Source organism: Anomaloglossus baeobatrachus, chromosome 6 (assembly GCF_048569485.1).
Source record: "Anomaloglossus baeobatrachus isolate aAnoBae1 chromosome 6, aAnoBae1.hap1, whole genome shotgun sequence".
Classification (NCBI taxonomy): Eukaryota; Metazoa; Chordata; class Amphibia; order Anura; family Aromobatidae; genus Anomaloglossus; species Anomaloglossus baeobatrachus.
This window is the reverse complement of record NC_134358.1, coordinates 285158949-285177006: the sequence shown is the minus strand read 5'-3', so window position 1 is coordinate 285177006 and position 18058 is coordinate 285158949. Positions and strand designations below refer to the sequence as shown.

At 44.3% G+C, this 18058-nt stretch overlaps 1 protein-coding gene across 1 annotated transcript in view; it reads right to left on the bottom strand.

The window, feature by feature from the left end:
• The window catches only part of CDH18 (cadherin 18), a 1183629-nt gene that overhangs the window by 47245 nt on the left and 1118326 nt on the right, over positions 1-18058 (bottom strand). Inside the window, exon 9 of the mRNA XM_075314869.1 lies at positions 13154-13272. Coding sequence (XP_075170984.1) covers positions 13154-13272 — 119 coding nt within the window. The remainder of the gene's footprint in view (positions 1-13153; positions 13273-18058) is intronic.

Sequence of the window (18058 nt, the reverse complement as noted above, 5' to 3'; positions counted from 1 at the left end):
TCGCACGGCTTTTGATTTATAAAAAAGTAATTCTCCAAAAGTTTTTTGTCCTTTATTATTCTCAAGGTTCTCTCCAGACATGAGCATTAGTGATGAGCGGACCCAGACTGTAAAACTCTGAACCCGCACGGGTTGAAAGATACCCAAGTGCTGGGCCCAGCTTGGAATTTTCAGGGAATTCCATGTATTGTTTTCAATCTTGCATTAGGGTAATAAAAATCAATAAAGGACAAATAAAAAAGAAACATAAAGCAAGTGTGCTATACTTACAGAGTCTCCGTCATGGATGTAACTGCTTCAAGGTCCACACATTCTACTTCAGGGACTGTGCGTTATTCTTAATGCATATGCACTGCTTTCACTGCCTACCGGCCGTCCTGACGTCTGTGATGGTTTGCAGTCAGATGCACCCCCAGCCTGTGTGACAGCATGTCTGATGCTTACAATTACAGACCTTGTGTGCAATTCTATATCATACAGTAAAAATAAAATAAAAAAATTGGCATAGCGTTCCCTTATATTATGATATCCAGCACAGATAAAGCATATAGCTACAGGTTGCAGTCCCCAGCTGTGCTTATCTTGGCTGTGTATCAAAATAAGAGGAACAGTACACTTTTTTTGCTTAATTATTAAAACAAATCATTTTAAGCGGTGCGGTGACAGGGAGCAGCTTTCTTGTTAGTTCTCCCCTCCGTGGGTAGGGGGCTGGTTGTCCCGGGGCCCGGTGATGGGGTAAGAGTGGATGGCAGGCGGGTTACGGGACCTGGCGAGGTGCAGGGTCGCGGGGCAGCGCTGTGCCGCACGGCACGGTGGTACTCACTCAGCCAATGATGAGGACACAGTTCTCGGTAAAACACACGGCTGGATGGACGGGTCCCACAGACGGCTGCGGTGTTGTTTCTCCCGGCAGATTGATGGTGACTGCCTTTCCCTGCACCTGTGTAGTATAACGGTTCCAATGGGTTCCCACTGGTAACCTGCTCCCTGGCTTCGATGTGGGCCAGAGGAGCCCCTTTTGCCCACAGGCTCTGGCCCTGGGAACGGTAGCCTTGGCGGTGGCTGTGTTTCCCTCTCACGGTTGGACGGTTGTCTTCTGTCGGGACTTGGTTGCTGGGAAACCCAGGAGGTTCCCTTCGCTAACGGATTTGGCAAATTCACGGCGACTCCTAGCCTTGCCGGGGTCCGTAAGCCCCTGCCAGATGGTGCTGACTTCTCTTTGTGTACCGGTCCGGTACCGCCGGGCCACCGCCCGTCCACGGCCCTTACGGTAGACTCCGATAGGCCACTCCTGCAGACGGTCACCACCGTCTGCCAACCTTGCTGTACCGCCCGGGCCACACACCCGGACGCTGTCAGTTAGTTGCTCCACTACCACTTTCCTTCCTTCCACTTTCACCTCCAAAACTGAACTCTCCACTTTTCCTGCCTCCAGGACTGTGAACTCCTCGGTGGGCGGGACCAACCGCCTGGCCTACCCCCCTGGTGTGAACATCAGCCCCTGGAGAAAGGCAACAAGGGTTTTGTGTCTGACTTCGGTGTGCCTGACCGGGAGTGTGGGGTGTGTGGGTGTTGTTCTCTGTGGCCCCTGGCTTGTCCAGGGCGCCACATTCCCCCTTAGTAAAATGCAGACTGTCCGCGGGCTGCCCGTCCATCACCGGTTTTATTTTTACAACTGAAAAAGATAACGGTAAAACAGGGATTACAAGTAAAATAACATCTTCCCACATCGGGAGGTACTCTTATTTTAACGTTGCACACGGTTACGGCTTCCGCTCTCTCCCACCCAAGCAACCAGGCCCTGATGCTGCCCCTAAGCAAACAGGCAGCACCCCTTGACCCCAGTCCAGCACAAGTTGCCCGAGCGGGTTCTGTCCTTTTCAGGGGAACCACGTCCATGGGGAACCCCTGAAACCCCCAGAGGATCGCCACCGATTCCGGTGGTGGCTGGGCCCCAGCCTGCTCCACTGCTCCACTCCTCTCCGGAGGCGGTAACGGTGAAAGCCTTAAAACATTTTTATTTACATGCCACAAGTTTGTGGTTGCCTTGCTAGTTCTCAGGCTTGTCCATAAGGAGTCCCTTATGCAAAACTTGTAGACAGTCCCCACGGGGACAACGGTGCCGGCAACGACCGGTTTCAATCACTGTTGGTCAATCAGGTGAACTTCACGGTGGATTATTCTTTACATTCATTTAAACAGTACTCTGGTGGTCCCAACGGGGGACAATTGCAACGGTACCCCGCTGCCGTCACTCCGATTCTTCTGTGTCGGTTGGGGGAGGGGACGCGGTGAACACCCGGGCCTCCTGGCTGCCCCTCAGCTTGGCATCCAGCGCAAACCACCCCCTCTCCCCACAGTGCCGGGTGTACAGTACTAGGTCGCCCGGCATCAGGTTGCGGCCTGGGTGCTCTTCCGGCAGGTGGGCATTAACATCCCGCCGAGCTATGAAGACTTCGGCCTCCAGGCCCGGCTCATATATAAAGCCATAGCCCCGGCGGACATCAAACCGCCTCACCTGCCCTTTATACAGGGGGCCCCGGACACGGAAGGTCACTTGGTGGAGGCTCTCTTTCTCCCGGATTGTACGGGCCACCAACTTCGCCTTCTTCCTTTCCCTTTCCGCAATCTCCGGGCCCAGCGGTGTCGGCTCCCTGTCCCAATACAGGGCTGCTGCGAGTTCCGGCGCACGGGTGGGGCCCCACAAGACCTTCTGGACACTGCCCACCACTGGCAATCTGGGTGGAAGGTCCCGTGGTGACTTGGCCTGGGGTGCTGCTTTGCAGCGGCAACCCGGCGCAACCTCAGCCGAGGTGTGGGGAATGGGCACAGGGGCTTTCCTCCGCTAGGCCTTCTGCACGGAGCGGCCTGTCGGCTCCGGCTCGGAGGAAGTCTCTGTAAATGTCTCCGGCTCGGGCTTCTGTACTTTCCAGGGCAGCACTTCCGGTCGGTCACGGGCTCCAGCTACAGGTCGATCCACCTGGGCGGACATGCAGGGTACCGCTACCGGTTGTAGGGGTAGCGGGCCTAGTGGCGGGGTCACGGCAGCCGATACGGGTAGCGAGGGAGGTAGCAGGGCGAGCGGGTTCAGACCGGGTCCCGCAGCCACGATGACCGACCCACTGGGGGTACCGGGACGTGGGTCACACACCCTCCCTTCCAAAGCTCCCTCCTCTTCGCGTCTCCATACGATTGATATAACCTCCACCATGTTGGCCTCCCACTCCTCCAAGAGGAGCTGCATCTTGACCTGCAGCCGTTGTTGGAGCTGCGCGGTCCGGATCTCCACCCACGCCGCGGTTCCAGGCGCGGGGGCTACGGTGCTATGGGACGGCATATACATCTTGCTGGCGGCCTCTCCCAGGAACAAGATGGCCGCAGGGTCCTGGCGTCCCTGCTTTTATAGCCGCGGGCTACATGCGGCCAGACGCCATCAGTCCCTCTTAGTCTCTTTCCGGCTCCTCCTCTACAGGGGCGGGGTTTTGGCCTTCGCGCCTCCACTACTCGAGAAGACGCTCGAGCGGGAATTCTTCGCGCCCAAGATGGAGGCTTCACAAATTTTTCGGCCGGACACCTCCGGTGGTCACACAAGGCACACTTCCACAAGTTGGTAGAACGGTAGGATCCTGTTCGTGACGCCAAGTTGTCGCGGGCGGAGGAGGGGACGCTGCGCTCTCCCACTGCTCGGGTCCGGCTGCTGCTGCCGCTACTCTGTGGTGGCTCGAGCGGTGGGCCGGATCCCGGGGACTCGAGCGGCGCTCCTCGCCCGTGAGTCAAAAGGATGGGGATTTAATTGTGGGGGATTTGAGTATTGTCCGTGACACCACCCACGGTTATGGTGATATTGGTGACACCACCGCTGCTCTGGACGGGGATCCCGGGAGCGGTGACAGGGAGCAGCTTTGTTTTTAGTTCTCCTCTCCGTGGGTAGGGGGCTGGTTGTCCCGGGGCCCGGTGATGGGGTAGGAGTGGAAGGCAGGCGGGTTACGGGGCCTGGCGAGGTGCAGGGTTGCGGGGGCAGCGCTGTGCCGCACGGCACGGTGGTACTCACTCAGCCAATGATGAGGACACAGTTCTCGGTAAAACACACGGCTGGATTGACGGGTCCCACAGACGGCTGCGGTGTTGTTTCTCCCGGCAGGTTGATGGTGACTGCCTTTCCCTGCACCTGTGTAGTATAACGGTTCCAATGGGTTCCCACCGGTAACCCGCTCCCCGGCTTGGATGTGGGCCGGAGGAGCCCCTTTTGCCCGCAGGCTCTGGCCCTGGGAACGGTAGCCTTGGCGGTGGCTGTGTTTCCCTCTCACGGTTGGACGGTTGCCTTCTGTCGGGACTTAGCTGCTGGGAAACCCAGGAGGTTCCCTTCGCTAACGGATTTGGCAAATTCACGGCGACTCCTAGCCTTGCCGGGGTCCGTAAGCCCCTGCCAGATGGTGCTGACTTCTCTTTGTGTACCGGTCCGGTACCGCCGGGCCACCGCCCGTCCATGGTCTTTACGGTAGACTCCGATAGGCCACTCCTGCAGACGGTCACCACCGTCTGCCAGCCTTGCTGTACCGCCCGGGCCACACACCCGGACGCTGTCAGTTAGTTGCTCCACTACCACTTTCCTTCCTTCAATTTTCACCTCCAAAACTGAACTCTCCACTTTTCCCGCCTCCAGGACTGTGAACTCCTCGGTGGGCGGGACCAACCGCCTGGCCCACCCCCCTGGTGTGAACATCAGCCCCTGGAGGAATGCAACAAGGGTTTTGTGTCTGACTTCGGTGTGCCTGACCGGGAGTGTGGGCTGTGTGGGTGTTGTTCTCTGTGGCCCCTGGCTTGTCCAGGGCACCACACAATCCCAGCACCTTACCTGGTTCTTTCCGATTGCACTATTGCAATGGCAATCTGGGTAATAAGAGATTAATCACAGTTCACAGCTGCCACTAAGCCCTAGATTAGTAAAGTGAGGCTTTTACGAGATCCTCCCTTACTAATCTGTAAGTGTGAGTTAATAAACATAAACAATGAAAAAATCCTTTATTTGAAATAAAATACAAAAAGCACCCTCTTTGACCACTTTATTAACACCAAAGTGTTAACACCCCTGTAAGTTCGTCGTAATCCACACATGGTCCCACGATAATTACAGCATTCCCACATCTGAAGTTACAGCACTCATGAAATATGGCTGCCCATTGCGAGCTTCAGGCAGAGACTGAGCAGTGACGTCACTCAGGTTAGTTGCGGCCACAGCTGGAGGCTCCTATTGTGCTCCACCTGTGACCTCAGGTAACGACCTCAGATGACTTTATTAAACTCAGTGATCTCATGTGAAGCCACTTAGTTTAATAATGTCACCTAAGGTAAGGTTAATTGCGGTTACAGGTAGTGGACAATAAGAACCTCCAGCTGTGGCCGCAACTAATCTGAGTGACGTCACCGCTCATTGCTGCTCAGTCTCTGCCTTAATCTCAAAGTGTCAGTTATTTTCCATGATCCTGTGCTGTGAATTTATATTAGCAGACCTGGAATCGTTGTGGGTCCTCGAAGGGATCACTTTAAACATGCAGGGCTGTTTTGAAGGTTATTAAAATGATGAAAGAGGGTGATTTTTGTATTTTATTTAAAATAAAGGATTTTTTTGTGTTTGCGCTTATTTCTTTTCACTTACGTATTAGTAATGGAGGAGTTTCATGGACTATTACTAATCTAGGCCTTAGTGGCAGCTGGGAGCTGCAATTAACCCCTTATTACCCCAATTGCCACATCACCATGGCAATAGGGAAGAGCCAGGTTCTGTGATTGTCACATCTAATGAGTGCGGAAATCCTGGGCAGCTGCAGGTTGCTATTTTAAGAATGGGAGGCCATATAAGTATTATTCTCTCCAGCCTGAGAATACCAGCCTCCAGCTGTCGGGCTTTATTTTGGCTGTGTATCAAAATTGGGGGAACCACAGTCTGCTTTTTTTAATGATTTATTTAAATAATTTATTTAAATAATTTTTTAAAAAGCTGCATGTGATTCTTCTTATTTTGATACACAGCCAAGATAAGAGGGATGCCTCCCTCTTTTCCTGCTGTTGCCTTGGATCACGGACCTGCCTGTCCGGGGGACTACGAGCATCCACTCCAGCCTGAAGGACATCACACGGGTGAGCTGAAATCCATATTTTTCTACAGCCAAGATAAGCCCATGGCTGGGGGCTGCAGAATGGAGCTCTATTCTTTATGTGTGCTGGCTATCATAATATGGGGGTACCCTATGCCAAATTTATTTATTTATATATAAATAAATAACCCATATCCTTTCTAACACCATTTTTAATTGTACACTTCTGGTCTTCTCAGACTTATATGGGGACCAGTGTCTGGTCACATACCCAGGATCAATACCAGGCTGGAATCAGTTTTGGTTTTTTTTAACCGAGTTAGACCAGCCGGTACCAGGTATCTGTGAGTCTGCCCTACATTAATGAGCATTATAAATGATTAAAAATAATCCTTGTACTCACTATCTTCTAGTCACCGCTGTTCATCTGGTCCTTGCTGCATCATCTGTTCCCCTACCACTCGAGTTCAAATCTTCAGGCCTCTCACACTGTAGTGGACTTCTATCAAGTCGCCCGTTTGCTTCAGCAAAAGTGCGCTGTATGTTAAACGCATCATGTTTTCACTACTGTGCTCTAAACCTTCTGTTCACTGTGATATGACACTTCTGTTCACTGTGTCATGACCCTTCTGTTCACATGCACATAACCATCCTAGGTGGCATGACAGATTGAAGTCTGGGACAGTATCAGAGGCCCTAAGATTCAAAGGCAAGCAGCAGGGGATAAGAAGAAACAGTGAAGATAGGAAGGGTGGAATTCTGTAGTGGAGGAACCAGAAGAGGTGAGTGGAGAGTAAAAGGTTTATTTTTTATTTGAACTGAGCATGGAGCATAAGATTTTTTTTAACCTTTTGATGGCCTACGAATCCTAAAGTACTATTCCGTTATTGGTCATGAATAACAAATCAAATGCAAGTAAATGGGGAACCCAAGCATTTTTCTTGTTTTAACAAATACTAGATTTGCACTCGGTATTCGGTAAGCATTATCTGAATGATTAGTTACTTTTTGACAATCACTACTTATAACATATAATGATACTGACTATGAATGCTTCATTATTTTTTATATTGTGGCACAACCTACCTATTTTTTTATATGAATTTGTTACCAGGTGGCAGGGCTATATGTGTGGTCACTAATAGTTCTGTTGTGAATTACAGCCTTTGAAGGACTTTCCTACCATATCACAATATTATATTGATTTTGTCTCTTGGGAAATCGAAGTTATTTTTTTTTAAAGTTTGCCATCTCAAGCTACACATTTTGTGAGATGTTTACGGTAAAAGAAGGTTAAGAAAGGTCAGTGTGTTTTAGTAGAAACCCACACGCAGAGAGGGAAATTCTAGAAACTCTGTAGAGATTTAAATCCAGCTTTTCAATACTTTTTTCATCATGGTACCTTATTCTTTTCTACTCTTCAAATTTGAAATTTCAAGTAGCAAAAATAAACTTATTTTATCACCAAATCCCAGCTAGACCCTTAGCTTAAATTTGTTTCAGCATTACTTGCCGTTTTTGTTTTTCAAATACTTTGCCACTTATCCAGTCATTTTTTTCTAAGTAAGTCAACAAGAGACAAATATATTTCTTACTGGGTAAGTATATTAAATGCAGGATTCACAAAAATGTAATATACAGCTTTTGTAGAATTCTGTTAACTGTATGCATTATTTTCAAATACACCTTTTTTCACAAAAATATTTTATAAAGTAGCAATGTATTAAAATTAGAACTGTGGATTTCAATCCATAAACTTAGTGGATAAAACGTTTGGCACACCATGCAATGGATTGTGCACAGACATATTGTTAAAGTACTTATAAGCAGGTTTGGTCCATTGTTAAAATTAATTCAAAGAAACTGGACACATGATTTTCATATATAAAATGATAAAGGAGAAACATCAAAAATTAGACTGGCAATTAAATGAGAAAATAAAAAAAATTCTAAAATTAACTAGTCACAATAAAGCAGCATAAAAACACCATTTTAAGGGAATATATCACCAGATATTTTCTACCACTCACTTTTTAGGTTGATGGTTTTCATTTTAATAAAATAATTTCTTTGCTGCAAATCTAGCAGTTCTCTGAATGCTAAGCTCAGTATAAACCCACTCACAACACTGATTGGCATTTTGTGTCCACCCATATCCTGTCCACCGCCATCAACTTGAGAACGACGGCAGCTATAGGCATAGAAGTGGTGTCTGGGTATAGTAAAGTAGCCATGCGCTACGCAATGAAACCACCTATAGTGCCACCTGGTGGAAAACAACGGCGTTAGCATTTTTATCTCGAAAACGGAATGAGATAGAGAAAAAAAAGGGAATTACAAAGTTGTAGGGCATCATCAATTTAATACGAATCGTCACCTTGCATACAGAAATGCTATGATTAGAACGTGTAAAACTCACAAGGCTGTGGACGTGAAGCGATACCTCATGGAGACATTCCTACAAGTCATTGGGTATGGTGGCTGCATGGAGTGGCCTCCATGCTCACCTGACCTGACCCCATTGGACTTCTTTCTGTGAGGTCACATCAAACAGCAGGTGTATGCGACCCATCCACCAACATTGCAGGACCTACAACGACGTATAACAGATACTTGTGCAAACGTGTCACCTACCATATTGCACAACGTGCAGCAAGATACAGTATGCTGTCCAGAGTCCAGATGTGCATTGCAGCTGACGGTGGTCACTTTGAGCATCAAAGTTAAATGAGTGCCATATGCGTGACCAGCATTCAATGTTTTGGGGGGTCATGGGTTTCATATCATAGCATTTCTGTATGCAAGGTGTCGATTCGTATTGAATTGATGATGCCCTGCAATTTTTTAATTCTTTATTTTTCTCTATCCCATTCCGTTTTCGAAATAAGAGTGCTAACTACTTTGTTTTCCACCAGGTGGAGCTATAGGTGGTTTTATTGCGAAGTGCATGGCTACATTACTATACCTAGACACCACTTCTATGCCTATAGCTGCCGCCGTTCTCAACTTAATGGCGGTGGACAGGATATGGGTGGACACACTGTATAAAGCTGCCAATGAATGGCAGGTCAGGGCTATAAAGAGCTCATGAATATGCTTGATTACTTGGCTACATTTACAAGAAGAGATGGGTGAGCACTAACATGCTTGAATGTATGGTCCTTTAAGTGAGTAGGTCAGGCGCTCTGAAACTGCTCAACTCGAGTAAGGGGTATAATGGATGTCAATGATTGGGCAGTTCGACTCTGCCAATATACAGCCAGCCGTAAAGAGAGCATTTCTGGTGTGAGGGGGCATTTTTGTTTAATGTATTTGACACTCTACATCTGAAAGTGTTGCCTTAACTCCAATGAGAGCCACTCAGAGACTGGTAATGGCTCTCCTGGGGGTGCCTTCTCACATCATAAAGGGAAACTAGCCTGTGCTTTCTGGTTGTTATCGCACGGTTGAAACATCCAAGTACCCGTGATAGCTGGCCGAGCCCCAAAAGTAATTGAGCGAAAAAAGAGCAATGTCACGCACACTCACTGATTACTATTTACCAGTTTTCTACTGATAATCTCCCTCTAACAAAACAGTGATTATATCAAAACAACTCTCAACAGTCCAAGAAGTGATGCATCTCTGGAATCAGGTTCTCTGCCCCAACATTATACTGTTATCAGATTAGATATCAAAATCTTGGTGACACATTTCCTTTAAAAAATTTATATACACAATTAAAAAATGCTGTACATAAAACAGATCTAAAAATATAAAAAATAACTTCATCAGATTATAAATCAGATTTAGCACTCCAGATCTTTAAGGGCTTGTATTTGTTTCTTCCTCCATACCCCTTAACATATGAGATTGTCAAAATGTCCTAATCAATTGTTTGCTAATTATATGGTTCATTTGAAAAAGTGGTTCTCAGCCCCAAAATATGAATCAAACATGGTTACTGTATGTCCCTTCTTAGTAAATTATCTGATTTTCCTAGTGTGTTCTGTAAATGAGATCATGTGCTGATAGATTGTCGAAATGAAACTCAAATCACTGGTTAAGCACAATGTTTTCTTATGGCCCAACATTATTGGGGGGTTTTAAATACATTTCTTACAAAAATATTTCACTGGCATGAATCCTAATCCACACTGATGAGGGGCAATACCCCGAAACAGCTGTCTGTGGATGGATACTTGGCCTTGGTATTTCCCTTGTCATATCTTTAAGCTTGTCAAAGAGTTGGATATTGACTAAAAGGGCCACTTAATATAATGGTTATGGTGGTCTGCTAAAAAGAGCCACTCCTTGGCTAGGTACTTCCCGGAGGGATATCTGGCTAGTTTCTGTGTCGAGACTCCTAACAGAGGCTCCACAGACTTTTTTGATTTGAAAAATATTTCACTAGCTGTCTTCCATTTTGAAAATGTTTCCAAATTAGAAAATGTATCATATTTCAAAAGTCTCTCTTGAAAAAATGACCTTCTGCATTAAAAAATACCAATTATAATCAGAAAAGCACTGGTATTTTTTTTATATACTCATGGCATAAAAACAATTACGTTACACACTGCTCAAAAAAAGGGAACACTAAAATACCACATCCTAGATGGCAATATCTTTATTCATTACACAGTGGAATGTGTTGACAACAGTAAAACATAAAAATGTTTAATGTAAATCAAAATTAATATCCAATGGGGGGCATCTAGATTTGGAATTGTAGTCAAATTCAAATTACTGGCCAATCCAGCTTCAGTGAAAATGTCTAATTACAAGGAAATGAGGCTCAGTAGCATGTGTGGCCTCCACGTGCCTGTTTGACTTGCCTACAATGCTTGGGCATGCTCCTGATGAGGCAGCGGATGTTCTCCATAGGGATCTCGTCCCAGACGTGCATTAAAGCATCAATAAACTCCTGGACAGTCTGTGGTGCAACGTGGCTGGAATGAGAAATGATGTCCCAGATCTGCTTGATTGGATTCAGGTCTGTGGAATGGGCAGGTCAGTCAATAGCATTAATGCCTTCATGAAGTAGGAACTACTGACACACTTGCTTCAGATAAGGCTAAGCATTGTCATGTATCAGAAGGAATCCAGGGCCCAGTGCACTCGCATATTTTCTTCACAATGGGTCTGAGGATTGCATTCTGGTACCTAATTGCAGTCAGGGTACCTCTGGCTAGCACATGGAGGGCTGTGTGGCACTACAAAGAAATGCCTCCCAACACTATTACTTACCCACTGCCAAACTGGTCATGCTGGAGGATGTTGCAAGCAGCAGAACATTCTCCACAGCTTCTCCAGACTCTTTCACATCTATCACATGTGATTAGTGTGCACCTGCTTTCACAGAATGCTAATGTTGAATCTGCCATTCTTGGTGTTCTCTGGCAAATGCCATCGACTTCCATAGTTTCTGGTTCTGACAGTTTTAGCAGACACATAGATAGACATTAGTGGCCTGCTAGAGGTCAATTTTAAAGGCTTTGGCACTGCTCCTCCATTTACTCCTTGCACAAAAGAGTAGGTAGCAGTCCTGCTGCTGGGTAGTTGCCCTCCTATGGCCTTTTCCCCATCTCCTGGGGTATTAGCCTGTCTCCTGGTATCTGCTCCATGCTCTGGACACTGTGTTGAAAGACACTGCTAACCTTCTTGCCACAGCTTTCATTGATGTGCCATTCTGGATGAGCTGCACTACCTGAGCAACTTCTGTGGGTTGTAGAGACCGCCTCATGCTACATCTAGAAGTGAGAGTAATGACAAAGTGTCGAAATGACCAAAACAACAGCCAAAAAGGATGAGAGAAGAGAAATGGTCTGTGGTTACCACCTACAGAACTGCTCCTTTAGAAGGGTTGTCTTGCTAATTTCTATCTGTGGCCTGTTCCATTTGCAAAGCAGCAGGAGAAATTAATTCACAATCAGTGTTGCTTCATTGCTGGACAGGTTTATTTCACAGAAGTGTGATGGACTTTGAGTTACATTGTGTTGTTTAAGTTTCCCTTTGTTTTTTGAGCAGTGTAGATAAACTACACATAGACTTTAAAATGAGGTCACACATAAGGGTACCTTCACACTTAGCGATGCAGCAGCGATCCGACCAGCGATCTGACCTGGTCAGGATCGCTGCTGCATCGCTACATGGTCGCTGGTGAGCTGTCAAACAGGCAGATCTCACCAGCGACCAGTGAACAGCCCCCAGCCAGCAGCGACGTGCAAGCGACGCTGCGCTTGCACGGAGCCGCCGTCTGGAAGCTGCGGAGACTGGTAACTAAGGTAAACATCGGGTATGGTTACCCGATGTTTACATTAGTTACCAGTGTGAGCAGGGAGCAGGGAGCCGCGCACACTGAGCGCTGGCTCCTTGCTCTCCTAGCTACAGTACACATCGGGTTAATTAACCCGATGTGTAATGCAGCTACATGTGCAGAGAGCAGGGAGCCGCGCACACTGCTTAGCGCTGGCTCCTTGCTCTCCTAGCTGCTGTACACATCGGGTTAATTAACCCGATGTGTACAGCAGCTACATGTGCAGAGAGCCGGAGCCGGCACTGGCAGCGTGAGAGCTGCAGAGGCTGGTAACTAAGATAAATATCGGGTAACCACCTTGGTTACCCGATGTTTATCTTGGATACAGCTTACCTCAGCTGTCAGACGCCGGCTCCTGCTCCCTGCTCGCTTCATTTGTCGCTCTCTTGCTGTCACACACAGCGATCTGTGTGTCACAGCAGGAGAGCGGCTTTGAAGAAAACGAACCAGGGCTGTGTGTAACGAGCAGCGATCTCGCAGCAGGGGCCAGATCGCTGCTCATTGTCACACACAGCGAGATCGCTAATGAGGTCACTGCTGCGTCACAAAAAGCGTGACTCAGCAGCGATCTCGGCAGCGAGCTCGCTGTGTGTGAAGCACCCCTAAGAGTGCACAAGCAGAGTTTTTAAGTAAGATTTGTTTTTTTTATGAAAACTTATATCCTTTTACCTAGAATTTCAAAATGTTGTCATATATTGTAAAAAAAAATGGCTAGTTGCACTCAAAATTAAGTATACCAAATAAAAAAAGAGAAAACAATTACCTGGCCTGGTCTCCCATTCTCACACACAACTGCATCTTCATTTTCAATATATGGTGGGTTGTCATTCACATCTAACACTTTAATAGCCACGGAAACGTAGCTTGCAAGAGATGGATTATCTAGAAAAAGGAATTTTTTTTATGTTAATAAATAGAAAAATATTAGTAATTTAGAAAGATTAATAAACAGATTATGTTCCAAGCCCCCAATGTATGTAAACTCTTCAATGAAGTCAATTATAAAAATTAAGCTTCTCTTAACATTATGATGGAAATAACGTCACATTAGTCAATGTAATGAAAAAGAAAAAATGCAAAATACACATTTGGAAATTAAAGACGGTTACTTGTTCAATTGACTATAAATTTTATTTGCAGCATATATTGTAGGTCATGACTGACTTTTTCCCGTGGTTAATATATAGAAACTAAGAGTGAAAATTAAATACTAGCAGATTAAAAAAGTTTAGAAAACTTGTAATACCTATAAAATGCCCTTGATAGGAAAAAATTATGAATTTTTCCACTGATCTTTTACAAATGGCTTTTTTCAAGTGTGAAATATTAAAAGGAATACACATATTTCATGACATATATATAATCGAAACATAAATATATCTCATACATACATACACATATATGCATACACAGGGCTTGAAAAGGTATTCACATCTCATGAACTTTTCAACATGTTACACCCAGAAACTTTAGATTTTACTGAGATTTTATGTGATATACCAGCAAAAACTATCAAGTATTTTTAAAGTGTGAAGGAAATTATCAATGATTTTCTAAATATTGTACAAAGAAAAATCTGAAAATTGTGACATATTTGAATTCAGCCCCCTGTAGTGATACCCTTAATTAAAATCCTGTGGGACCAATTGTCTCTAAAAGTCACCTAATTAGTCAATTGATTCTCCCTGTTTGTTATTTAGTGTATTTTTCACTTTGTAAGACACACTTTTTTTACCCCAAAATTGAGGGGAAAATAGTGCTGTGTCTTAATCCTACAGAGGGGATTAACTTTTGTGCCAATGCATGATCTAGATAAGGTCATGTACAGAAAACTGGAAATTATTGATCCCCTTCTAGAGACAGATCAACACATTTTTCAGAACCTATTGAATCTCATTTGTGAGCATGAAAATACCGCAAATAGGAGAACTTTCCCCCACAAGTGCAAATCCACAGCCACTTCTCCCTTGTCACTAGCACCAGCAGTAAAAACATTCATTGTGGTAGTGAAATTACATATTTTGAGTCTACCAGCAGAGACAGGTATCAGGCAAAATCTTAACCCTGTGGAGAAACATGCCCTCTACCAGCTAAGAAACACCACTTTCATCATCAAAGAGGCAGACAAAAGAGGTAATGTGGTATTATGGCCTGTAACAATGTATCTTAAAGAGGCTAAAAGGCAAATGACTAATACCAAATTCTATCTGAAAATACTTTCTGATCCAACCATGGTTTTCTCAAAAAGATTACGAGCTCTTTTGGACAATGCATGTAGGTTAGGCATTATTAATAAAGAGAGAAAATTCATGTGGGTAGAACAACCCATAATATCAACCTTCTACATGCTACCAAGAGTACACAAGAACACAGCCTGTGTGAGAAGGTGGGCACATATCTGGATTTTTTCCTGCAACCTATGGTCCTCCAATTACCATCCTACATACAGGACTCCATGGATTTCATCAGATTCTGCCTAGCAACTACTGTTCCCTGGGCATGACCTTCTGGTCACCTGTGATGTGAAGTCATTGTACTCCAACATCAGACATCAAGACGGCATCAGAACCTTGTTATATTTTTTGGATGTTGAGACCAATTCTGACAGGATGTATGATTTATTCCTCCTGGATCTGTGCACCTTTGTGTTGGAACATAATTACTTTCTTTTTGATAAGAGCTTTTATCGGCAGATATCTGATGTGGCCATGGGGGTGTGGTGTGCACCTGCTTATGCAAGTCTCTTTTTAGGTTTGTGGGCAGCTGTGTTGGTTTATCCATCTCAGCTCTGTAAACTACATGTCATTAAATGGCAATATTATATAGATGATGTATTTGTTTTGTGGATAGGCACAGAGAAATCATGTTATAATTTTTTTAAATCTCTGGATCAAAAGAGTTATAATATTTATTTCACCTCTACAATGTCATCTTCTGCAGCCATATTTTTGGACCTTAACATCAAGACGAAGGACAGTCGACTCTACACGAACTAGTATTGGAAACCCACAGCCACCAGCAGCCTTTTAAGGTTTCAGAGTTTAAATCCTAATCCCACCTGAAGAGGAGTGCCCATTGGGCAATTACTAAGATTACGTAGAAATTGTACCTTAGATGACAACTTTTATAAGCAGGCCAAAGACTTGACAGATCACCTCAAGAAAAAAGGATACCCCAGGAAAGTAATTTCCTCAACATACCAGAGGGCCAAGAGGGAAACACAAAATACACTGATGGACAAACAAATCGACAACGAGGATCAGTCACTCCACTTGGTAACTAATTTTAACAATTAATGGACCAAAGTAAGGCGAAGCTTAGAAAATATTTGGAGGATTTTCAGTACAGACTCAAAACTTCCCTCTTGGTGAGTGATGTCCATCTTTTGACAGGCAGGAGGGCAACCAGGCTCAGAGACATTCTCATCAAAAGCCATTTTAAAGACCAACCCACAGACTTAATAGGGGATTGAGAATGAAGGGCACATTCTTCTGTGGGGAAATTTATGCATCCCACTAAGAGTAACTTCATCAATCCGCTTGACTCTATGACACATGCATTGAGCTCATATATCAACTGCAAGACGGCAAATGTAATTCAAACTATTGTTTGTTCCTGTCCGCAGGTTTATGTAGGCCAGACATCTCAAGAATTAGGAAGAAGAATACAAAAACATATCTGAACAATTAAACTGACTAACTCGGACTTGAAAAAGGGTAAAATTCTCACATTAGTAGCGTCACATTTCTCACAACATCATCAGTGTTCCTGTAGGAACATACATGTCATAGGCCTACAAAAGATTTGGAACACTGGTGGAGGAGGCTCTATACATACATCCTTGCTACGAGCAGAAGCTAAGTGGATTTTCCATCTTAAATCCCTCACTCCCATGGGATTAAATGAGGAACTATTATATACTGGCTTTTAGGGCCAACACATTTCAACACACATTTCTTTTATATCTGCTCTACCTACGGGAGTTTTTTTTCCCCTCCCTTATTGCTGGCCCAGCTGGACATATGTTGAACAAACGATAACTATATATTTCACTCCATCTTTAGCACAACTATTGGTCCTGTTTCACTATCTTGGATTTAGCTTATCCATTAGGAATCAAGAAGTCAAACAGCTACCCACGTGTAGTAAACTGATATGGAATTTTAGAACATTGAGTTCAAGCGAGCAACTATCAAAGGGACCCTTGAAATAACAATGAAGTTCCCTATATCAATAATGTAAGGACATATTTGGTCTTTCTAAAGGGAATTGGATATCTTGCCAACAACCCTAAGTTACCACATTGCTGATTAATGTACTATAACAATATACTTGTAATAATAAAGAGTAGAAAGGTTATCTCAACATTGATAAGTTTATAGGTGTGAGTCATCCACACCGATATATAACCGGGGTACTTTAATTTACTTTTTATTCCAAATTACATTCATCAAGTCCAGATTCCTCACTGGGGGGGTTTCAAACTGAAGGTTTATTCTGTTATACATCAGAGCCCCAGGTAATACCTTGTCCACATTTGAGAGTCTAAATAAATGGCCTATTCATATATATAGCCTACATGTAATGATTATACCCCTGCATTGGACCTTTTAGCTTTTTGTAGCTATTTATTTATTATATGGTCCTGGTTAGTCTCTATTATTTTTGACATTTGTTCCATTCCTTCAGTTTGTTGATTCACACAGACCGGGGGTCTCAGATTTACCCGACTGAATTTTAACTGCACTTAATGACACTGTGGCTGATTTATCTCTAGAACTTATTTGTATCTTGGGCATTTTGAATGACCTTGGTGTTTTTCTGAGATTTACCCTGTCTGTGTAATAATTCTGTCCGTGTAACAATCTTCATATCTCCCCCAGACGATTCATTTTGGTGATGTTCTAATCATGTTTTTAATTGTCTATTCTGTTTTTTTCATAAGAAATAAAAACTGTCCTTTTTGCACATATACTCTTTGTTCTCTTGTTCTTACAGTGTACATGGAGCATACTCTTGGGATCCTTTGATAGTCTTTTACTCTTCCTATGTTTTCCCCTGTGCATGTATCAGGTCTGTTAGATCCACTTTGCACCCTGCCATAGGTTATATATTCATGTTAGGATATAAGATTAGTTGGTACTGATTGCAAAACATTGTATACCTCTTACCAAAGACTGAGTGGTTCCTATGACTGGTCAGTTAAATCTTTGTTAATCTCTGTGGGTTCCATGGATGGAAGTGATACCACCACACTATGACCCCCTTGATGGCCCTCCCTTCAAATTTTTCATCTTTCTAATGGTTAATCGGTGTATATTTATGCTTCACCATACAGCATTACAGGAAGAATTAATTCTATATAATTGGTGTTTTTCTTTATGGTACTTATTCTGGATTTGGTATATATACACACCTCTAATTCATAGCTATCAATTATTGAATCACAACCTTTGGCATAAAAATGGTTATAATATATTGTTATTACTATCAATTGATATGGTCACATGTTGGCCATGATACTTTTTCAGTGGGCTAAAATAATACAGCGTGGGTCAATTATTTGGATACACCTAATGAATGGTTGGTGATATCAACTTCCTGTTTGTGGCTCAATAGTATATGGGAGAAGGCAAACTTTTTAAGATGGGTGGTTACCATAGTGGCC